The sequence below is a fragment of the Notamacropus eugenii genome, chromosome X, assembly GCF_028372415.1.
Source record: "Notamacropus eugenii isolate mMacEug1 chromosome X, mMacEug1.pri_v2, whole genome shotgun sequence".
NCBI lineage: Eukaryota > Metazoa > Chordata > Mammalia > Diprotodontia > Macropodidae > Notamacropus > Notamacropus eugenii.
Genome location: NC_092879.1, coordinates 100,518,737 through 100,543,319, shown reverse-complemented (window position 1 = coordinate 100,543,319; position 24,583 = coordinate 100,518,737). Strand labels below are relative to the sequence as shown.

General features: G+C 38.0%; 1 protein-coding gene across 2 annotated transcripts in view; it reads left to right on the top strand.

The window, feature by feature from the left end:
• Positions 1-24,583, top strand: part of KIF4A (kinesin family member 4A) — a 79,869-nt gene that overhangs the window by 38,582 nt on the left and 16,704 nt on the right. For both annotated transcript variants that reach the window (XM_072626600.1, XM_072626599.1), the window contains 6 exons: positions 2,028-2,131; positions 3,214-3,358; positions 5,118-5,228; positions 5,978-6,061; positions 6,554-6,667; positions 10,689-10,844. In XM_072626600.1, coding sequence (XP_072482701.1) covers positions 2,028-2,131; positions 3,214-3,358; positions 5,118-5,228; positions 5,978-6,061; positions 6,554-6,667; positions 10,689-10,844 — 714 coding nt within the window. The remainder of the gene's footprint in view (positions 1-2,027; positions 2,132-3,213; positions 3,359-5,117; positions 5,229-5,977; positions 6,062-6,553; positions 6,668-10,688; positions 10,845-24,583) is intronic.

Genomic DNA, 24,583 nt, shown 5'->3' with positions numbered 1-24,583 from the left:
ACGATACAAGGACACTCTCAAGGTCTCTCTCAAGAACTTTGGATTTGACTGTGCAACATGGGAGATACTGGCACAGGACCGCTCAGCATGGTGTGCCCACATCTGAAAAGGTGCTGTGCTCTTTGAGCAAAGAATTGAGACAGCACAAAGTAAACACAGGATACACAAATTTGGGATATCCACCCCAAATATTCATACAGACTATCTGTGCCCAACCTGTGGTAGAGCATTCCAAGCTTGTATTGGTCTGATCAGCCACAGTCGGACACATTGAAACTTCACTTTACAATGGTGATGTCATTTTGGTTTTCTTCAAAGACGAAGGACAGCAACCAACCAACCAACCAATACCATTACCAATCCTTCATGCCTAGAACTTTCTTTGCCTTCTGGCTTCCTTCAGTTCATACCTTCTGCAGGAAGCCCTTCCCAACCTACCTTACTCCTAGTGCCTTCCTTCTGTGGATTATTCCCAATTTATCTTTGATATATCTTGTTTGTACCTAATTGTTTGCATCTTTTCTCCCCTATTAGGCTCTGAGTTTCTGCCTGTCTCACATCCCCAGCGCTTAATAAATGTTTGTTGACTTATTGTTGAGCATCCTTGGCTCCTTTCAGTTTGTCTATTGTCAGTGCTTTCTTCTGTTTACTCATTCTTTCCAACCTTGCTTCCTGAATTGGAACTTTGTGTCAGGGCTGCATTCTGTACACTTTTTGAAGGAATGCAGGCATCTTCTTTTGTTGAATTATCTGTATTATCTGGGGAGTGAACAACTGTGTTCTCTTGTATCTCTGGAGCTGCTGACCAGCCCACTGTGCCATACACTGGGCAGGTTGTCACCTGGACCAATGCTGATGTACACACAGCAGCCTATTTTGGGACATTCTGATTCTGAGCACCTACTAATCTATGCCTTCCTCATCTGAGCCTAAGTTCTGGTCAGAGCAGCACAGCCCTGCAACCCTGGCTCCTTGACCAAGGACAGGGTCAGGCTCTAGGGTTCTCTACCTTGTGTGTGGTAACAGGTTTCCCTGAGCACATCCCAATGCTGGTGTTTCCTTGCTGCACCCCTTACCTCAGGCCTGCAGTCTTGTTTTGGGGAGAGGGGTTGTTGTTCATACCTGTGTATTGAATTTGGGCAGCTAGGTGGTCTAGTGGATGGAGTGCTAGACTTGGAGGCAGAAAGTCCTACCTCAGATACAAGCTATGTGACCCTGGGTAAGTCACTTCACTCTGTCAGCCCCATTTTCCTCATCTGTAAAATGGGGATAATAACAGCCTCCCAAGATTGTTATGAGGATTAAGTGAGATAAGGTACAAAGCATGTTCCAAATCTTAAAGTGCTATGTATCTAAGTTCTCAATAATCATCAGTTAAATGGCACTCTGCTAAGCACTAGCTAAATTCTGTTATTAGAAGGTGAATGTTTATTCTAGTTTCTTTTTGTCATTCTCAATTTCCTTTTTTTAAAATACTTTCTGGAGTAGTCATGGGGCAGCTGGGCTTTCCTACTCTTGTAACTTACTCTGCTGCCTTGAGAGTCCAGCAAGACTGATTTTTTTTAAAAACACCATTCAATAAAAGCATATTCATTGAGAAATAGTGCTGGAGGCTCTATAAGAAGTATTTCTGGTACTAATTTGTCGCTGGTTCTTACTGTCCATCCAAAGCTGACTCCTACCCTAAATCTAATCTTAACTGACAACTGATGTTAGCCAAGTTCCTTTCATCTGTCTTAGAGTGAAGGAAACAGGAAGGAATCTGTTCATTGGGTTTTCCCAATCATGGAAACCACCAAACGACCTATAAGCTTTTTGTTAAATGTTTGCAGAACTGTCAGTGCTCTTAGAGAATGATTTTCCATTCTCTGACTTTTATATCACAAAAAAACCTTTCTTAGTAGTGGTTTCATGTTGACATAATTCATGGGAGATCAGTAAATGGGGCCTCCTGGGACCTGCAATATAGAAGATTTTTTTGGTTTCTGGTAAATGATTTCTTTCTCTCTGACCCACAACCCTTCTAGGATAACATGAAAAACCTGGAATTAGAAGTTGTCAGTCTGCAAAAGGAAAAGGAAGACTTGATCCTTCTACTTAATTCCACAAAGAAGGATGTCAACCAAGCCAAGTAAGGATACCATCAGTTATATTGAGCACTGTGGGGAGGGCACTTTGCTAAACATGTTAGGGTTGGTTGGGAAGATCCAGAGAGGACTAGGGTGTTGGCTCTGTTGATACTCAAAGAAGTCCCAACCTAGTTTGAAAGACAAGACACAAACACACACAAAGCTACTCACAGAATTTCAGAGTTGGAAGGGACTTACTAGGTAGTCACCTCATCTAACCTGAACCTGAGCATGACTCCCTTCTGCAACTGCCCAGACAAGAGAGCCTAGGCTCCATTTGAAGTACTTCAGTAATGGGACCAAAACTTGACCTTTCCAAAAATTGTTCTATTGTTTAAATCTATAAAAGAGGGGAAATCTTTCTATATATCTCCATTTCTTCTATAGCAATACTTCCCAAAATCATGATTTGATTCCTCAACATCTTTCCCCTCACATATATTTTAAATATCCTCCAAAGGCAGCAGAAGAGGAAACTTTTTTGTAGACAATGATTGCATTGGAAGTTTTTAAGAGAATATCACTTCAGAACAGTGAATGGTCAAGAAAGAGTTTGAGTTAGTTGAGATTTGTGAACTTGTAGGAGTCTTTTTTCCACGTAATAATGGTAATAGGGCTCCAGGAGACTTCCTCAGCCAACCCTCAGTCAGTTCCAAATAATACTAAAGAGTATCCCAAGCTGCCCCGATACTCTGCTTCACTGATTATCCCACCTTCCCTTTCCTTGACATAGCACATATTAGTCACATCTGATTTCCTTTGCAGACTTAGAAAATGGATGTATTGCTTCTGGCAAATCTAAGGTTAAACTGCTTTCTAGGATGTGGTGGTAAATGGTGAAGTGGAATTGATTGCGGTCTCCTTTTTTTATACTCAAACAGATGAAGGCAAAGCCTAACCTTGTCTCTGGCTTTATCAGGCATCTGTTATGCAAGAAAATTCTTCAGACTGGGCTGACAGGCTAGAGGAGGGTATGAGATCTCTCCCGTGCCTACTGCTGAACACTTGGGTCCAGTCACTCAGTCTCATAGTGTAGCACTTGGCATTGAAGTTGAACTCTTGATCTTACTACATCTTTGTACAGGCTCAGTGAGCGTCGTCGGAAACGACTCCAGGAGTTGGAAGGGCAAATTGTTGACCTGAAGAAGAAATTAAATGAGCAGTCGAAGCTTCTGAAGTTAAAAGAATCCACAGAGCAAACAGTCTCGAAACTTAACCAGGAGATACGGGTAATGAACAATCCTTGAAAATACTACCAGAGATTCCACTCATTAGGCACATTGACAAGAAGAAAGTCCCCATAAACACTCAAATATTTATAGTGGTACTTTTTTGTGGTAACCAAGAATTTGATAAATATTGACCTCCCATTGATTGGAGAGTGAAAAAACAAAATGTGATATGTTAATGTGATGGAATATTACTGTGTTGTAAAAAATGATGAAAAAAGTGTCAAAAGATTTACATGAACAAAGTTAAGTAATACATAAACCATGACTACAAAAATGTAAATGCAACAAACAACAAAAACAGTGGAAGGTGAAGGGTGCAAAATGTCCTGAAGAAGACATGTGGCACAGAACATTGTATCTATGTTTAGATTTTTTTAATATTTTGTTCAGTTTTGCTGAGGAGTTTTCTCTTCTTTCTTGTTCTTTTTTCTCTAAATATGTTTTATTGGATGGGTTTTTGGTAAGTGGGGATAGCATACCAGGGGAAATTTAGGTGATGTCAAAACAAAAGATTTCAATAAAATATTTAATTTTTTTGTGTCCTATTGGGAGTTTTTAACCATTCCTTCCATCTGGATTTGTTCCCTGTAGGTGTCCTCTAGTTGGAGGGGTGCCAGGAAGGACTGGAAATTTCTGTAGTAGAGCATACTTAGGGTAACTGCTATTGGCAGAATCGGAATAGCATAGTAAAGATCTTACTTTAATGCTTTTCCTTCCATAACTAGAACTCGAACATCTCCAAATTCATCGGTGACATCCTGACTCCTTACCCTCATTAAATCTATTCTTAATATTACCTGGGAAGGTATACGTCCCCTTCCTAGCACCATAAGGGTTATCCTTCCTCAACTATCAGGTTGCAGCATGTGTGCCTGACTACATTGTCTCTACAGAACCCCTTGGAAATCATTGGCAGTGGAGTAAGCTGTTATATTGTTTAGATATTGAAATTCAGTGGAAATTTCCTGACACTCCTGTTAGATACATCATTTCATATGTTTCAAAATCCGAAACCCAAATTTCACTTGTCTCTATATTTTGTTTTTATATCATTTTCGTTATCTAATTTATCATTCTCCCCTCCCCCACGCAGCAAACCAACCCTTACAACAGAGAATAAAAGAGAAAGGAGGTTGGGAGGGAAGTTGAACATGATCCAAGACTAGCAGCATAGGCCATCCGTTCCACACTCATGCTTCCACACATTCACAAAGAAGCAAGGGAGTAGTTGTGCTACATTTGGCCATTCCCATTCCACAATGTTCCATTTCCTTATTGTTCCTTCTGTATACATTGTGGTCATCCTGTGCACTCTGTTCTTGGCCCAGCTCTCTTCCTTCTCTATCAGCTCATACACAACTTTCCATGTCTCCCTGTATTATTCAGATCCATCGTTTCTTATGGCACAATAAGATTCCATTGCATTCATGTAGACAACTTGTTTAGCCATCCCCCAGTTAATGGGCACGAACTTTATTTCCAGATCTTTGCTGCTAGGGAGTATTTGGATGTATTTGGGACCTTTTCTTTTTTTTTTTTTTTTTTACCATTGACCGCCTTGGCACATATAATAGTGGAATCTCAAAGGGGATGAAATATTTATCGATTTCTAAAGTGTCTCATTAATCTCTACTTGGAAATCCTAGTCAGGAGCAGAAGTAGATTGTAGCCACAGCCAAATTCCAATATTGGTGGGGAGTTTATTCATTTGCACGTGGGCTCGGAAACGAGTAATCCTTATGTTTTTTCCTTCTAGTTGATGAAAAGCCAAAGAGTACAGCTAATGCGTCAGATGAAAGAAGATGCTGAAAAGTTTAGACATTGGAAGCAACAAAAAGACAAGGAAGTAATCCAGCTTAAAGAACGAGTGAGTTTCCTCATGATTCCTTAAGAGTCTTTGAGTTGGCTTACTGATAGGTATTATTTATAGTTTCTTCTGAAACAGGTAGTGTCCTTAGAAATTAAAGCATTCAACAAATAGTTTGTTTTGCACCTACAAAATGCAAGATTTTATTTGAGGCAGCCTGGTCTAGTGGAGCTCTGGTTTGGGGATTCAATACATGAGGTCTTGTCCCAGCTTTGCCACTAACTGGTTGTGTGACCTTGAGCATGTCCCTTCACCTCTTTGAGGTCATTTCCTTTTCTGCAAAATGAAGATAATAATTACTGCATAGTAAGATTGTTGTACTGTTTGATGCCTCTCTGATCAGAGTGAAAGAAAGAGAGACAGAGATGGTAGAGATAGATAGGTCTCTATATAGCTACATATCTCTCTCTGGCTAGAGCTGTCAATATCTGTCTTAAATGATCTGACTCCCTGGCAAAATGAAGCTCTTCCTCAACTTGGTTTTCCATGGCTTGGCAGCATGTCTCCTTTCCTGTCTGCCTACCACTGGGACTCTCTGGAAAGCAGGAAAACAGTTGTCTCATGATGGAGGTCTGGCAGCACAGAGTCAGTCAAAAATAGACAAGGGACCCCAGGATTGGGGTGCTACCAGTTCCCAGTGCCAGTGAGAGAAGGAGCTGAAGAATGGTCCCTTTTGGAACCATTGTTGTAAAGTTGTTTTCTGTTAACACCATGAGGGAGCATGTTCTGAGTTAAAACTTTCCTCTTAGGATCGTAAGAGGCAGTATGAACTCCTAAAGCTTGAAAAGGATTTCCAGAAACAATCCAATGTTCTGAGACGGAAAACTGAGGAGGTAAGAAATTCATGTCTTGTTCTAGATTGATCTTATTACATCCTCTCCCATACGAGTAATTGGAGAACCATTGTTGACCAACAAGGCTAGCTTCTTTGGGCTGCCTTGTCCTAACTATTCATGCATAAAGTGGGGATCTAAAACCCTGATGGAAAAGGAAGAGGGGAATACAGTACTAATGTAAGTAGCCAATGTAATGGTTTCTAGGCATTGAAAAAACTGTCACTGAGATTTTTTTGAAACTTTCAGCAAGAACAAATCTGTGTTGCTATGTTTTCTTCTCCATGTACGAGACCTGGGGCTGCGCCTTGACATTTGCTCCTCTTCTGAGTTCAGAGTAGTAGTACTTCACTAGTTATGTGTCTGTGGAACTCTGGAGTCAAATCTAGTTTCCATGTGCTTTGGAGCCCATAGATTTCTCTTTTCTTTTACTGGTATGGGAATATTTGCTCCTCACACCCTCTCAAGCCAACAGAAATGTGTACCATTTAGGCAGCAGCTGCCAACAAGCGCCTCAGAGATGCTCTCCAGAAGCAACGGGAGGCTGCAGATAAGCGGAAAGAGAGCCAGAGCCGAGGAATGGAAGGAACTGCAGTTCGAGTGAAGGTACCAACCAAATTAGCTTGGGAATGGAATGAGAAATGTCTACTTGGGCTTTAAGGAAAACATTAGATTGGAAACTCTTTGAGGACAGGGACTGGCTTTTGCTTATTTTTGTATCCCCAGCATTTAGCACAACGCCTGGAACATAGTAGGTATTTAATAAATGTTTATTGATTGATTGCTTAGAGATTTCAAAATAATGACGTTTTTCCCCCTGGGAAATGATGCTTCCTGGAGACATGAAGGACTTTGACCTAGTAACTAAATAAATTTGGCAAACATTTTTTTAAATCATTTGTTTATTTTCAATTCTTAACATTCACTTCATTGGAATTCCATTTTTTTCCCCTGAAGTATTTTATTCAGTTTTGCTGGGTAGGTGATTCTTGGTTTTAATCCTATCTCCTTTGACCTCGGGAATATCATATTCCAAGCCCTTCAATCCCTTAGTGTGAAAGCTGCTAAATCCTGTGTTATCCTGATTGTATTTCCACAATACTTGAATTGTTTCTTTCTGGATACTTGTAATATTTTCTCCTTGACCTGAGAACTCTGGGATTTGGCTACAGTATTCCTGGGAGTTTTCCTTTTGGGATCTCTTTCAGGAGGTGATCGGTGAATTCTTTCCATTTTTATTTTACCCTCTGGGTCTAGAATATTGGGGCAGTTTTCCTTGATAATTTCTTGAAAGATGATGCCTAGGCTCTTTTTTTGATTATGATTTTCAGATAGACCAATAATTTTTAAATTGTCTCTCCTGGATCTATTTCCCAGGTCAGTTGTTTTTCCAATGAGCTATTTCACATTGTCTTCCATTTTTTCATTCTTTTGGTTTTGTTTTATAATTTCTTAGTTTCTCATAAAGTTGTTAGCTTCCATCTACTCCATTCTAATTTTTAAAGAACTATTTTCTTCAGTGAGCTTTTGAACCTCCTTTTCCATTTGACTAATTCTGCTTTGTAAAGCATATTTCTCCTCATTGTCTTTTTGGACCTCTTTTGCCATTTGGGTTAGTCTATTTTTAAAGGTGTTATTTTCTTCAGCATTTTTTTGGGTCTCCTTTGGCAAGCTATTTTCTCACTTTTCATAATTTTCTTGCATTGCTCTCATTTCTCTTCCCAGTTTTTCCTCCACCTGTCTTAATTGATTTTCAAAATCCTTTTTGAGCTCTTTCAGGACCTGAAAGCATCATGTATTTATTTTGGAGGTTTTGGATGCAGAAGCCTCGATTTTTATGTCTTCCTCTGATGGTATGCTTCCTCATTTGAAAGGATGGAAGAAAATACCTGTTCACCAAGAAAGTAACCTCCTATAGTCTTATTTTTTTTCCCTTTTTTTGGGCATTTTCCCAGCCAGTTACTTGATTTTTGAGTCCTTTGTCAAGTGGAGGGTATACTTTAGGGACCTGTAAGTTCTCAGTTCCTCCAAGGTGGCACTATCAAGGGAGAGGAGTTTACTCCATTTCTGGCCTACGCTCTGGTCTGTGAGTAGACCCCTCCAGAGCCTCCCCCAGCTCCACCACTCCAGTGCTCCTCCTCACCCCAGGACCACCACTCAGGACTGAGACCCAGATCAGCCGCTTGATCCCCCAGGATCTTTAGACCCAGGGCTCCAAAATTGGACGCTGCTGTCACACTGGGGCTAGACCGGGCTCCCTTCTCACCCAGGTGAAACAGCTTTCTTACTGACCTTTGAAGCTGTCTTTGGTGTTTGTGGGTTGAGAAATCTTGGAACCGCAGTTGCTACCTGTGATTCCACACTGAAGCCTGCTCCAGTCTTGTCCCTGCCGCACCGCGTGACCAAGGCTGGGCTGCACTCTGCTCTGAGCACGGTGCAATAGACCTTTCCTGTCAGACTTCCAGGCTGTATTTGGCTGGAAATCTCTTTTACTCTGTCGTTTTGTGATTTCTGCTGCTCTAGAATTTGTTTAGGGTCATTTTTTACAAGTATTTTATTGGATATGGGGGTAGGGCTAGAGCAGGTTTATCCTTCTACTCTGCCATCTTGGTTCCACCCCCCTCAGCAAACATTTTAAAGTATCTACTTACTATGTGATAGGCACTGGGGATATGAGGCAACTAGGTGGCACCACAGTGGATGGTCCACTGGCCCAGCAGTCAGGAAGACCTGAGTTCAAATCTGGCCTCAGACACTTACTAGCTGTGTGATCCTGGGCACATCATGTTACCTCTGTTTGCCCTCAATTTCCTTGACTGTAAAATGGGAATAATAACAGCATTTATGTCCAAGGGTTGTTGTGAGGATCAGTGAGATAATATTTGCAAAAGGCACTTAGCCTACTGCCTGCCACTGAGGAGTTGTTATTATATAAATATAAATCATCCTGTGCGTCAAGGAGCTCCCCTTCTACTGGGGGCTACTAAGTATACTTAGATAAGTATATATTAAGTTATACCAGTTCACTCTGAGGAGGAGAGAGCAGTGACTCCTGAGAGGATCAAGACCAAGTGAGCTGGGCTTCAAATGAAGCCTGGGATCCTGAGAGGCAGAGTTATGGAGCAGCAGGACATGCCAGGTATTGGAGACACAGAGGTAGGAGATGAAATGGCATGGACAGGGCACGCCCTGCAGGCCAAAACAGAAAGGTAGGTAGAAACCAAGGGTGGAGAGATGGAAATGCCAGGCTAAACATGTTTCATCCAAGAAGCAGTAGGGAATAGATGGCATTTTTATTCATTAAGTGCCTTTTGTGTACTATTGTGCTCGTTTACTTTCTTGGGGGACACAACATGAACAGAGGGAAAACGTTCTTTCTGGGGGAAAATGGGCATTAGCAACTGAGGAGATAAAGAGAGACCTTAAGGAAGGGGCAGCTTTGAAGGAAAGTAGGAATTTGGGGAAGCAAAGTTGAGGAGGGGATGCCTGCCTGCTATGGAGGACCTGAAAGGCCAAAGGCAGTCCATGGAGAATGGTGACTGGGCCAGTCTGGAACATTGAGGGCATGCAAGGGGTGATAGAGAGGCAGTAAGCTGAGATGGGAGGCTGGAACCAGATTAAAAAGGGCTTTCAGTGCCATTAGAAGGACCTACATGATGATGGCAGTGCCCCACACTCTGCTGGGAGAAGAGCTATGGCCCCTGGAGCCCTAACGTTCTCCAAGTCATTTAGGGAGCTAAGGAAGAAGTAAGAAGGACCTTGGAGTAGACTGGTTCTCTTCTGAGGTCTGGAGGAGAGGAAAGAGAAAGGAGGGTCAATGGAATCAGTCAGTGGAGAATGAGGTAGAAGGTGCTGAGTGCTCATGAGCAGAATGTTGAAAAGAAAGTAACCACAATCTCCAGGTTCCCGCCAGCTAGGGAATGGCTGAACAAACCATAGTACGTGAGTGTGATAGAGTATTATCGTGAATGACACAGAACAAAACAAAGAGAACAGCTTGTGCAAGGACAAGAAATGAAAATAACTTTGGGCAAAGAGCAATTCAATCAAGTAATGAAGTTGGAAGTCAAATTGCAAAGAACTGAGGAGTGACTAAGAAGAGGGAAAGTGGAGGCAGACATAGACAGCTAACATATCTTGATGGCATGATACAATCTAGTGAAAGTTCTTTAAAGATAGTGGTGTATTTGAAGACATTTCAAAACCATGAGCATTCCCTACATGTGGGAATGTAGGTGATTTGGAGGGAAGGGGTTGTGAGGGTTGAGGTTGAAGAACTGAACAGCTCAGGGGTTTGAGGGGGCTCCAAATGTGTGTTGAAGGCCCTTATTTTAAGGATAAGGATTATAGTTAAGGAAGAGATAATGAAATGAATTTGGTGGATGAAGTGGAGAAATAACAGATTTTTTGTCGCTTATCAGACACATCCTGTACCCTTTAGGGTATAACACCTTCATGTTATATTGCATTTTTTTTAGCTTTGGGCAGGAATAGGATGTTGCTTCTTAGTGATTGCCCTACCAACTAGATGAAGTTGTCACAGGGCTGAATCCAGCCTGTACAGTCTATATGTTCTCATATCTCTAACATAGACCTCCATGGTATTTTACTTGTCTCTCTCTTCTAGAATTGGCTTGCAAATGAAGTAGAAGTTATGGTCAGTACTGAAGAAGCCAAGCGCCATCTGAATGACCTTCTTGAAGACCGAAAGATACTAGCTCAAGAACTTGTTCAGCTCAAACAGAAAAAAGATGCTGGAGAAAATCCACCTCCCAAACTCCGGGTGAGTGGCCATGAGAAGAAATTTTGTCACCAATGGTATTCCACAATCTCTTCATACTCAAAAGAATATCTTTCCTTAGATTGGGGGCTGGGGGAGGTGGAAGAAGGTCAGCCTGAGTTTTTTTTGCTACTTTACTTGGCTTTTCAGTGTAACTAATCAAGTTCATGACTGTTTCCATTCCACTTTTAACTCCAAGGATAGAAACCAGTAAAAAAAAATTCTAAAGCTTCAAATGTCTGTGTACATAAATACCCAAAGTACAGGCAATGAGCAAGATAAATTAGAGGTCCTGAGTAGGAGACAGATTTGGCCTCATAGACAACACTGAGATTTGGTGGGATGAGGGCCCAGACACAAATGTATATATTCCATAGATAGATATTCCATATTCAGAAAAAAATGGGATAGGCAAAAACTGAAGGGGGATGGTATTATATATTAAGAAAGTGTGCTTTTGCAAGGAGGTCAACAAACTAATGGGTAACAGTGGAAAATATATGGGTAAAGATCAATGAGAAGAGAAAACAGAATCCATTTTGTCATTAGCGTATAGATCACCTGAACAGAAATTAAATAGAAGAGTTCAGGAAACATCACAAGCTTGGCATAGAGACATGCTAGAATAGTGATGGGGGCCTTAAATTATCCAGATATCTGCTGTTTCTCTTTCTGCTAAAAGCCAGAGCAGCAAAGAACTTCTTGAATTGCCCTGATAGACTTGCCCAAGAGGGAGGAACTGTTTTTTGTTTCCTTGGGAGGAAGTGCTGACTTCCCACTAAAGTTTGTGTTGGAGAGGAAGAAAGGCAGAGGCCACAATGTGCCCCGGAGTTTGGAAGGGCAGGTCTCAAAGGGTTCAGAGGGTACAATTGTGGTTCTATAGGCAAAATCCACCTACAAAGGATGGAACACTCCTCATTGAAATTCTGAAGGCTCAAAGGAAAACAATTCCATTGAGGAGGAAAAATAGGAGTTGTTTGAAGGGACTAATATGACTACACAGAGAACCAACCAACCATCTTAAATTTTAAAAAGTGTATATAGACAAGAGGTTAGTAAGGGAAAGAAGTTGAATGACGATGTCTAGCACTATGCTTGCCTGCAGAATAGTGTGATGAAAAGGCAAAAGACAACACAAGGTTTTTAAGTAATATTGGAGGAAAGGAAAATATTGAAGAGGGTATAATAAGATAAAATCCTAGGAAAAGACTACAAAATTATATATTTAAAAAATTAATCACTGTGACCAAATTGGTTTTCTACCAAGATGATTCAATCTTGAAGAAACAATCAACATAATCTGTGTGCCTGCGTGCGTGTGTGCGTGCGTGTGTGTGTGTGTGTGTGTGTGTGTGTGTGTGTGTGTGAGAGAGAGAGAGAGAGAGAGCATCAGCTGGTGAAGGGGGAGTATCATAAGCAAAATCATATATTAGTAAATAGAGAAAAAGATTGAAAGATTTTAACAAAATCCAGCACTCATTTGTGCTAGAAACCCTAAAAAGCAAAGGCATAAATGGCCATTTTTAATGTAATAAGTGTTTTTTTAAAACTATTATTTGAAGTGGGCAATTACTACAAGTTTTCCTAATAAATGCAGAAGCAAAGCCACCATCGTTTGACAGTTCTAGAATTGCTGGCAATAGCACTAACACAAGAAATAAATTAACATGATCCAAAAAGAGACAAAATTATCCCATTTTGTTGATGATGAGATGGTTTATTTAGAAAACCTGGAGCAAAGAGACTGAGACAGATCATTCAATGAAGTATCAGGATACAAAATAAGTCCACAAAAAATTTGGCATCTCTATATCTCATTTCTATAACCAAAATAAGGCTTTTTAATGTAAAAACCAAGAGGAAATGTTTTTTTTTGTTAAAAATAGCCTCAAAATGCATAAAATTTCTGGGAGTCAGCCTAAGATAAACTGAAACCTACATTGGTATAATCACAAAACAAACATTTTTTACAAAAATAAAGGCAGACTTAAATAATTGGAAGCATAGTTGTTTATAGTTGGGCTGCACCAGCTTAATAAAAATGACAATTATGAGCTAAATTAATTCACACATTTAGTTCTATGTCAATCAAATGACCATGGAATTCCTAAATAGAGATAAACAAAATTCATTTGAAATAATAAAAGATTAAAAATCTCATGGCACATAATGATGGGAAAAGTGCAGTAATGGAAGGAAGATAGCATTTCTAGACCTCAATTTAAATCAGTAATCATAAAAACTGTTTGGTATTGGTAAAAAAAAAAAATTGAAAAGTAGTTCAGTGAAATATACTAGATAAATAAGTATCAGAAATAGCCAGTCTTAATATTAGCATAGTGTTCAGCAAAACCAAGAACATAAATTACTTGGGGGAAATACTCTCTTTCACCTCACATTGAACAAATTGGCAAAAGTGACAAAAGCCAGAAATGGTTTATATTGGAAGAGTTAAATGAAGATGAATGCACTACTGTTGACAAAGCTTTGAACACTACACCCATTCTGGAAAAGAGTTGGGAGTTGTGTAAGTAAAGAGACTAATATATCCATGTCTTTTGACTTTAACATACCATGGCTAGGCAGATATATCAGGGAAATACGGTAGAAACAATTTCCTTAGGTTTTAGCAAAGTATTTTATGCTATATATGTGGAAAAGATGGAGATGATAGTGTAGTTAGATGAATTCAGAACTAGTTGAATGGTCAGATCCAGAATACTCATTAATGGTTCCATCTGTGCTTGACTCAGTAACTACTTAACATTTTACAAATGTTTTTTATTGACATTTTGTTTCTCACATCACCATAGTTATCTCATATGTCCCTCCCAGAGAGAAAAAAAGCACAACTGCTTAAAACATTTAAAAAGTCTGAAAACATGTACAGTGTGTAACAAAGGGGTAGATTTGGAGTCTGTCTTCTCTTATTTCTTCACTTGATCCATGTTTGATCTTATAACTCTGACAATTTTTTGTTGTGTTGGTGTTCTTTCTGTTAACATTGTTGTCGTTATTGTGTACATTGTTTTCTTGGCTCTGCTTACTTTACTCTGCATCAGTTCATATAGATCTTTCCATACTTCTGTATTCATCACACATCCTTTCTTACAGCACAGTAGTATTCCATTACATTTGTGTACAACAATTTATTTAGCCATTCTCCAATTGATGGGCATCTACTTTGTTTCCAATTCTTAGCTATCACAAAAAGTACTGCTATAAATATTTTGGAGTATATGGAACTTTATTCTCAGTGGCTTCCTTGGGGTATGAGCCCAGTAATGAGGACTCTGGTACAAAGGGTATGGAAATTTTAGGCACTTGATTTGCATAATTACCAATTGCTTTCCCAAATGTTTATACCTTTTCACAGATCATTTTGGTGTGCCTATCTTTCCACAACCCTTCCAACATTGACTTGTCAATTTTTGTCCTTTTTGCTAATTTGCAGGGTGCAAGATGAAACCTCAGGGTTATTTTGGTTCTGCTTAACATTTTTATCAGTGATTTTATCAGTGGTGTCATTCTTAGCTTTGTGCCATCTACAAGTTAAGGAGGGATAGCAAATGCACTGAATGACAAAAGCAGTATCCTGAAAGATTTTAGAAGCCAGATGTTGCAGTAGATAGATCAGTGAACCTGAAGTCAGGAAGACCTGAGTGCAAATCTGGCCTCAGGCATTTACTAACTTGTGAACCTGGGCAATTCATTTAACTTCTGTTTGCCTCAGTTTCCTAAACCCCACAAAAGGGGAGTGATAATAGTACCTTCCTCCTGGGTTTGTTGTAAGAATCAAATGAAATACTGTTTGTAAAGCATTTTGCAAAGTTTAAATGTTTGCAAAACATTTGTAAATATTAGTAGTTGTTAAATTAGACTCTGTCAAATGAGATGAAATAAGAGGGATAAATGTAAATTCTTACAGTTGAATTTAAAAAATCAGCTTCAGCAGGGAAGGACAAAAATGCAAAATGATGACATAAAAGGCACATGTTAAAAAATTGTTTTAATGCAAATTAAAACAACTCTAAGGTACCACCTCATACCTCACAGAAATGACTAATGCCAGAGAGGATAAGGGGGAAAATAGGTACACTAATAAACTGCTGGTGGAGTAGGGAACTCATCCAATCATTCTGGAGACCAATTTGGAACTACTCCCAAAGGACTATAAAACTTTGATCCAGCAACACCACTACTAAGTCTGTATCCCAAAAAGATAAAGGGAAAGGACCTATTTGTATAAAACTATTGATAACAGTTCTTTTCGTGGTGGTACAGAATTGGAAAGCAAGGGGGTGCTTGTCAATTGGAGAATGGCTAAACAAGCTCTGGCAGATAATTGTGATGGAATATTGTTGTGCTATAAGAAATGACAAGGAGAGTGGTTTCAGACAAACCATAGCAAGACCTATATGACCTGATGTAAAGTGAAGCTAGAAGAACTGGGAGATCATTATGCATAGTAACAGCACTGTTGTAATAATGAATACCTGTGAAAGACTTGTCTACTCTGATCAATACAGTGATCTAAGATAGTTCCAAAGGACTGATGATGAAAAAATGCTATCCACTTCCAGAAAGAGAGATGATGAACTCTGAATGCTGATTGAAGTATAATTTTCTCACTTTCTTTATTTTTCTTGCTTTTTTTGGAATATGGCTAATAGGGAATATTTTACATGATTTGCATAATTAATACCATATTGCTTGCCTTCTCAGTGGGTGAGAGAGGAGAGAATTTGGAACTCAAAATTTAAAAAGAAAATAGTGCTAAGAAAATAAATAACTGAAAAAAATAAGAATTATTTTAAAAAGAAAGCTTCATAAAATGAGGAATCATAGTTAAACTGGCAGTTCATCTGAGAAGGATGTGGAGATTTTATCAAACTGCAAGTTCAATATGAGGCCACAACAAATCAAATGTGATTTTGGAGCTGCTCACAGGAATAAAGAGGTGATGGTCCCATTGTACTATGTATTGGGCAGTCATCTTCTGTATTATATTTAGTTTTATATATCACATTTTAGAAAGGAGAGCTGGAGAAATCTCCAAAGGAGGGGCAACCAGTTTGGTGAAAGGCTTTGAATTATTGTCTTACAATGACCAGTTGAAAAAGTTGAGGATGGTTGGCCTGAAGAAGCAAAGGTTCAGAGGGAATATATTCATTGTTTTCAAGCATTGGAGGTGATGTTTTTGGAGGATTAGGCTTGGCCCCAGAGGACTAATGGGTGGAAGTTGGAAAGAACTAAATTTAATCTTGATATAAGAAGTAACTTCCTGACAATTGTAGCCATTCAAAATTGTAATGGGCTATCTGGGGAGGCAGTAGCACCCCTTTACAAGAGGTCCACATGCAAAGGCTATCCTCTGGGAGGATATTTTGGGAGGATGTTGTAGTAAAAATTCTTTTTCAGGAATGGATTGGAATAGTTGCCTACTAAGGACCCTTCCAACTCTGAAATTCTCTAAAGCCTAGATAAGGAACTATGGTGTCTGACCTAATGGTGCTCCATAAATGTTTTAACATAGATTTCTTAATTTAATATAATGCTATCATAAACTTAATGCTCAACAGCAATACCAAATAAATTTGCTTTTTAATTATTTGTATTTAAAGTAATTTCAGTGCATATGATAATTTAACTTTTCAGTCATTCACAATAAGTCTCAGGTTTCTTTGTTAATGTTCTTTTCCTTTTCTTATGTGGTTGAATTTAGTCTGTATTTTGTTCTTCTAGTTTTACATTATTTAACAAAGGGCTTTCCATGTTTCTATATATGTTTTCTATTTCCATGTTTTCCTTACATTGTTGTATTCTTTACATTAGTGTATCATAATCGGTTTTACTGTTCCTCTATTGTTGGACATTGGGTCGCTTCCCATTTCTTGTAATTACAAATAATGCTGCTATGAAAACTTGAATGGAATTCTTATTTTGTTTTAGATAATATTCTCAGGGTATATTCCCAGCCATGGAATCATTAGGTCAAAGGGTATAATTATTTTTTGTAGCTTCTGAACAAAGCCAGATTGCTCTCCAAAAAAAATTCTGCAAGTTTGCGATTCCATCAGCAATGAATTATATTGTCTGTTTCTCCACAGCCATGCCAATGGTTTTGCTGCCTTTGAATATTTTTGGTCTTTTTGGTAGAAGGGAGGTGGTACCTTAAAAATGTCTTAATTGCATCTCTTTCATTATTATCAATGTTGAGCATTAGGTTTTTGGGGGTTTTTTATTTAATTTTTTTTTTCAAATCTATTTTCTCCCCTTCCTACCTTTCCCTTTTCCCCCACTGTGGAAAAAAAGAAAGAAAGAAAAGAAAAGTAAATTCCTGAATTGGCCATGTACAGAAACTATATCTCAGTCTACACCTTCAGTCTATCATGTCTCTGTCGGGAGATAGACAGGCAGCATGGTTTGGCATCAGTCCTCTGTAATCACGGTTGGTCATTTCATGAATCAGAATTCCTAAATCTTTCAAAGTTGTTTGTCTTTACAGTGCTGTTGTTCTGCTATAAATTGTTCTGCTGGTTATGCTCACTTCACTCTCAATTAATTCATACAAATATTCCCATGTTTCTCTGAAACCATCCCTTTCATCATCTCTCACAGCCCAGTAGTATTTCATTAGAATTAGATTCATATATTATAATTTATTCAGCCATTGCCTAACTGATGGCTACCCCCTTAGTGAACCCAAAAAGAGCTATCAAGACTTTTGTACATTTGAATCCTTTTTCTTTCTCTGATCTCTTTGATGTATAGGCCTGGTAGTAAAGCTGGGTCAAAGGGTATACACAATTTAGTAATGGGGAGGGGGAGAACGGTATAGTTAGCTACATCAATTCACAGGTCTACTACCTCCCCAAAATGTCATTTTCCTTTCTTGTCAACTTTGCTAATCTAATGGCATTGAGATGGGACCTCAGATTTGCTTTAGTTTACATTTTCCCTAATTTTAATGATTCAGAGCATTTTTATATGGCTATCAATAATTTGGATTTCTTCCTTAGAAAACTGCTTATTTGTATCCTATAACCACTTACTAATTAGAGAATTGCTCTTACTATAAATTTGAATCAGTTCCTGTAGATTAGAAATGAGATCCTTGGCAGAGAAGCCTGCTGCACTATTTTTTCCCCAAATGTCTGTTTCCCTTCTAATTTTAATTGCATTGGTTTTGTTTGTGCAAAAACTTTTTAATTTTATGTCATCAAAACTGTCCATTTTATGTTCTGTGGTCTTTTCTGTCCCTTGTTTGATCATGAACCTTTCCCCTATCCATAGATCTGAACAGTAATTTTTCCTTGCTCCACTAATTTGTTTATGATGCCATAATTTATGTTGCTCATATATCCATTTGGAGCTTATTTTGGTATACTTCTTATCTTTGGTATAAGAAATATAGATCTTTACCTCATTCTACTGGGTTCGTGTCCAGTTTTCTGAGCAGTTGTTTGTCATATTTTTGTAATAGTGAGCTCTTACCCCAGTAGCTAGAGTCTTTGGATCAATCAAGCCAGGATACTGTGCTTGTCTGCCTTTGTGTATTTTGTTCTGAATCTGTTCCCCTGATTGACTTCTCTATTTCTTAACTAATCCCAAATCATTTTGATTTCTACTTTATAGTATAGTTTTTTGCCTCATACTGACTTCTAGAGTCTTTTTCCTTCTCACTTTTTTCATTATTTCTCTTGAGAGAATTCTGACTTTTTTTCTTTCAGATTAATCTTATTTTTTCCAATTCTATAAAATAATCTTTTATTAGTTTGATTGGCATGATGCTAAATAAGCAAATTAATTTAGGTGGTATTGTCATTTGATTATGTTGATTTGGCTAGCCTATCCATGAGGAATATTTCATCAATTATTTAGTTCTTTATTTATACAAAGAATGTTTTGTAGTTGTGTTCAGATGGTTCCTGTGTGTGTCTTGACAGGTAGATTCCTAAGTATTTTATATATTCTGTATATATAAAATGAAACTTCACTTTATCATGGTGATGTCATTTTGGTCCCCTTTGAGAACGAAGGACAGCAACCAACCAATATATTCTGTAGTTATTTAAATGAAATTTCTCTTTCTATCTGTTCCTGCTGGGTTTTGTTGGTAATATGCAGAAATGTCAATAATTTATGTAGATTTATTTTTATATCTTTTATTGATTTTTTTTCTTGGCATACCAGGCCTCTAAGACACTAAAATAGTTTTTATTATTTTAATGAAAATGTTTTCAGTTTCAAAGGGATGTCTGGAAAAGATGCTTCTCCACATTTTCTTTGGATAAGAACTTGTAAAAGATCTTGATGTCTAATTCCTCCATTTGTCTTGGATTATCTAAGTTTCTGGTTGCCTGGGAAGCATTGGGGATTGTTATAATGTGAGAAGAGGAAAAAAAGCAGCCCCACAACCAGGTGTTGCCTTTGTTGGTATTTGTTTAGACATACATTCCCCAATGCTGAGAGTGTTTTGCTGATGATTTTTTTCACACCCTGGCTATGTTTTTGTTTGTTTGTTTTTTAGATTACGACATTCATTTCCACAAAATTTTGAATTCCAATTTTTCTCCCCATCTCTCCCCTCCTCCCACCCCATGACACCTTGCATTCTGATTACCCCTTCCCTCAATGTGCCTTCCCTTCTATCACACCCCACCCTTCCCTTATCCTCATCTTCTCTCTTTTCTTGTAGGGCAAGATAGATTTCTATACCCTATTACCTGTATTTCTTATTTCCCAGTTATATGCAATAATGGTTCTCAACATTCATTTCTAATACTTTGAATTCCACCTTCTCTCCCTTCCTCCCTCCCCATCCATCCCCAATGAGAAGGCAAGCAATTCAATACAGGCTATATATGTGTCGTTTTGCAAAAGACTTCCATAATAGTCATGTTGTATAAGACTAACTATATTTCCTTCCATCCTACCCTGTCCCCCCTTTATTCTGTTCTCTCATTTGACCTTGTCCCTTCCCAAAAGTGTTTACTTCTAGTTACTCCCTTCCCCCATTTGCCCTCTCTTCTATCATACCCCTCATCCCCCTACTTTCCTGTACTGTAAGATAGATTTTCATACCAGATTTAGTGAGCATATTATTCCCCCCTTAAGCTATATGTGAAGAGAGTAAGCTTCACTTTTCCCCTCTCACCTCCCTTTTCTCCTTCATTGAAAAAGATTTTTCTTATCTCTTTTATGAGAGATAATTTGCCCCATTCCATTTCTCCCTTTCTCCTCCCAATATATTCCTCTCACCTCTTAATTTTATTTTTTTTATAGATATCATCCCTTTTGATTTAACTCAACCTTGTACTCTCTGTCTATGCGTGTGTGTGTGTGTGTGTGTGTGTGTATGTGTATGTGTATATAATCGCTCCACCTATCCAAATACTGAGAAAAATCTCAAGAGTTACAAACATTATCTTTCCATGTAGGAATGTAAACAGTTCAGCTTTAGTTAAGTCCCTTATTTATGACTTCTCTTTGCTGTTTACCTTTCATGCTTCTCTTGATTCTTGTGTTTGAAAGTCAGATTTTGTCTTCAGTTCTGGTCTTTTCATCAAGAACACTTGAAAGTCCTCTATATCATTGAATGCCCATTTTTTCCCCTGAAGTATTATACTCAGTTTTGCTGAGTAGGTGATTCTTGGTTTTAATCCCAGTTCCTTTGACTTCTGGAATATCCTATTCCAAGCCCTTTGATCCCTTAATATAGAAACTGCCAGATCCTGTGTTATCCTGATTGTATTTCCACAATACTTGAATTGTTTCTTTCCAGCTGCGTGCAATATTTTCTGCTTGACCAGGGAACTCTGGAATTTGGCCACAGTGTTCCTAGGAGTTTCTCTTTTTGGATCTCTTTCAGGCGGTGATCTTTGGATTCCTTGAATACTTATTTTGCCCTCTGGTTCTAGAATCTCAGGGCAGTTTTCCTTGATAATTTCATGAAAGATGATGTCTAGGCTCTTTGTTTGATCATGGCTTTCAGGTAGGCCCATAATTTTTAAATTGTCTCTCCTGGATCTATTTTCCAGGTCAGTTGTTTTTCCAATGAGATATTTCACATTATCTTCTTTTTTTCATTCTTTTGGTTTTGTTTTGTAATTTCTTGGTTTATCATATAGTCATTAGCTTCCCTCAGCTCCACTCTCATTTTTAAGGAACTATTTTCTTCAGTGAGCTTTTGACCCTCTTTTTCCATTTGGCTGATTCTGTTTTTTAAAGGCTTCTCATTTTTGGATCTCTCTTTTTCCAGTTGAGTTAGCCTATTTTTAAAGGTGTTATTTTCTTCAGCAGTTTTTTGGATCTCCTTTAGCAAGCTGTTGACTCGCTTTTCAAGCTCTTCCATGGCCTGAGCCCACTGCATATTCATTTTGGAGGTACTGGAAGCAGAAGCCTTGACTTGCTCTGACAATATTGCATTGTTCTTCCTCATACAAAAGGATGGAAGGAAATACCTGTTCACCAAGAAAGTAACCTTCTATGGTCTTATTTTTTTTTTCCTTTTTTGGGCATTTTCCCAGCAAGATACTTGACTTCTGAATCCTTTGTCAAGAGAAGGGTCCTAGTGCTTCTCCTCCCAGGACCATGCTCAGGGCTGTGATTCAGATCAGCTGCTCAATTCCCCCAGGGGCTTTAAGCTGAGCTGCTCCACCAATGGAAGCTGCTGCCCCACTCCACCACTGCCATGTAGAGCTGCTGCCCTGCTGCTGCGGCTGCCTGAGGCCCATGCTGGTGGGGTGCCCTGCTCCCTCCTCGCCCAGTTGGGAAAGCTGTCTCACTGACCTTTGGGGCTTGTGGGTTGAGGGATCTGAGACTCTCGCTTCTGGGGATTCTGTCCCAGAGGCCTGTCCCTGTCCTGTTCCTCCTAGTGCCACGCGGCCAGGGCTGGGCTCCGCTCTGCTCAGCGTCCTATGGGATAGACCTTTCCTGTAGGCCTTCCAGGTTACCTTTGGCTGGAAATCTTTTTCACTCTGTCGTTCTGTGGCTTCTGCTGTCCTAGAATTTGTTGAGAGTCATTTTTTACAGGTATTTTCGATTTATTTTATATCTTGCAACTTGGTTTTAAATCATTTAATTTTTTTTTAGTTGATTCTTTAGGGTTCTTCAAGTAAATCATCATCTTGGTAAAAAGTGATTTTTTTTTCCTTTTTGCCTATGCCTATTCCTTCACTTGATGTTTCCTTATTGTTACTACTTCATGAATAGTGGTGATGATAATGGACATCCTTGCTTTACCCTGATCTTATTGGAAAGGCCCCTCCCTAGTTTATCTCCATTACGTATAATGTTGACTGTTCATTTTAGATGGACACTATTTATCACATTAAAAAAACTTCCATTTATCCCTGTGGGGTTTTTTTTTTTTAAACTAATTGTATCTCATCCAAAACCTTTTCTGCAACTATTGATATAACCATACAGTTTTTGTTCTTGTTATTAAATATGTTCAATTATAATGATAGTTTTCCTGCAATCCTGGTATAAAGCCAAGCTGGTCAGAGTGTATAATCTTTCTTGACATATTGTTATAATCTCTTTGTTGACATTTAAAAATTTTATACCAGTGTTGATATTAAAGATATTAATTAGCCTATAGTTTTCTTCTCCATGTTGACTCTCCCTGGTTTAGATATCAGGACCATCTTTGTTTCATAGAAAGATTTTTGGTAGGACCCCTTCTTTCGCTATTTCTCAAACTGCTTATGTATTATTAGAATTAATTTTTGTTTGAATATTTGATAGAATTCACTTGTAAATTTATCTAGTTCTAATGTTGCTTTGGGAGTTTATATATGATTTGTTCAGTTTTGTTTTGTTTTTTTCCAAAATTGGGTTAAGGTGTGTTTCTTTAGTACCATTTTCTGTTTCTTCTGTTAATCTAAGCAATTTTGCAAATATTCATCCCTTTTATGTTGCTTTCAGTTTTATTGACATAAATTGCACAATATAATTTCCACTAATTTCCTCTTCATTTGCTGTGAATTCACCTTTTTCATTTTTCATAGTGATAACTTGATTTTCCTCTCCTTTTTTTTAAAGTCAAATTACCCAATCTATTTTATTAATATTTTTAACAGCTCCTAGCTTTATTTTATTAAGTCAGTGTTTGCTTTTTTTCCTTTTGTTACTCTTATTTTCAAATTTTAAATTTTGGAGTTAAAGGGTTTTAAGTTCTTGGTTTCTCTAGTTTCAAATAATATTTCAAGTAAATTGTTAACAGTTTGTGCTTCCTCTTTTCAAAATTGTTCACATCCTTTGACCATTTATCTAATGTGTCCTAGGAACTGTCTTCATAAATTTTTATTTTATATGTTCATAGTTGTTCTCAAAAAATTGAATTTCTTTAGTCTAAAATTCTCTCCAGGTTTTTTCTTAGGAAAATGAAGAACAAAGATAACTGCCTTCCTTTGAAATGGATTAATGATGTTTGTCCAGATAACATGGCCCCTCTACCCACTTCTTGCCTTTGACTCCACCACTTACCCAAAGGCAGTGTCCTCTTGAATTTGAAGTTAAGATTTTGGTCGTTGGAAGGAATTTTCTTTTTCTAAGTCCTTGAAGAAAGTAATTGGGGAGGCATTGAGTAGTTCTGGAATGTTAATCCAAAAGTGTATTTTAATATATTATGCTTTTTTCTTGTTTAGGATTCTCTTAAGTGTCTTGAAGCCAAGGTTCAGGTTGAAAGGCATTAGGAAATATGCAAATTTCCACAACCTTCCTCTCCAAGCTAGAAACGCTTAAATATAGATTAATGATAAATTAAGTAAAATTGCTTCTGGCAATTGAGCCTAAGTTAAGAATACACTATTAGTATTAAAAAAAACAAACAAACAAACCAGGAGCCAACATGATACATAGTAGAGAAATATTCCCACCAAAAATGAGTCTCAACCAAGGATGCCTGATTTTCCCTGCTTTTATTTGACATGTGTTCATTCAAACTGTAATAAGACAAGAAATAATTGTTAGACAAATCAACATTAGAAGTGAAAAGGTCAAAATATTATTTGCAGTTGACATGATAGCATATCTAGAAAATCCATTTGTCTCTGTCAAAAAATTAATGGAGGCAAAAAATAAGTTCAGCAAGGTTTCAGGATACAAGAGTAACCCATAATAATCTTTTACATTCTTATTTACTAGCAACATTTTTTTAAAAAACTGTAAACGAGAAACCCCATTTGCAGCAACAAATGTCAGTTATTTGGGTATTAACCTACCTATGACACACAGGGACAATCATAAAACTATAATGACAGAAATAAAGGAAAAATCTAAATGAGAAGAATACTCAAGGTTCATGACTAAGTTACATAGTAAAGTAAAAATGACAAATACTGTCCACATCAATTTGTATTTTTAATTTAATACCAACCAGAATACTCAGGTATTTCTGTATAGAACTGGATAAAATAAGTAAATTTGTATGGAAAAAAATAAAATGGTAATATTCAGAAAAGAGCTGGGGGTCTGACTTGGTCCCCACCCAGCCAGGTAAAGATGTCCTTCACTCCAAATTTTAAAATGTATTACAAAGCAGTTATCAAAACAATCTGGAAAATGAAGAAAAAGTTGAGAAATAGATAATAAAATAGCTACCATTTACATAGCACTTTAAAGTTAGCAAAGTGCTTTACATTTGTTGACCCATTTGATCAATGAAATACAATATATGAACAAGACACCACTTCTTTACTTCTTCTCCCTTAACCCTCAATCCTTCCCTACAG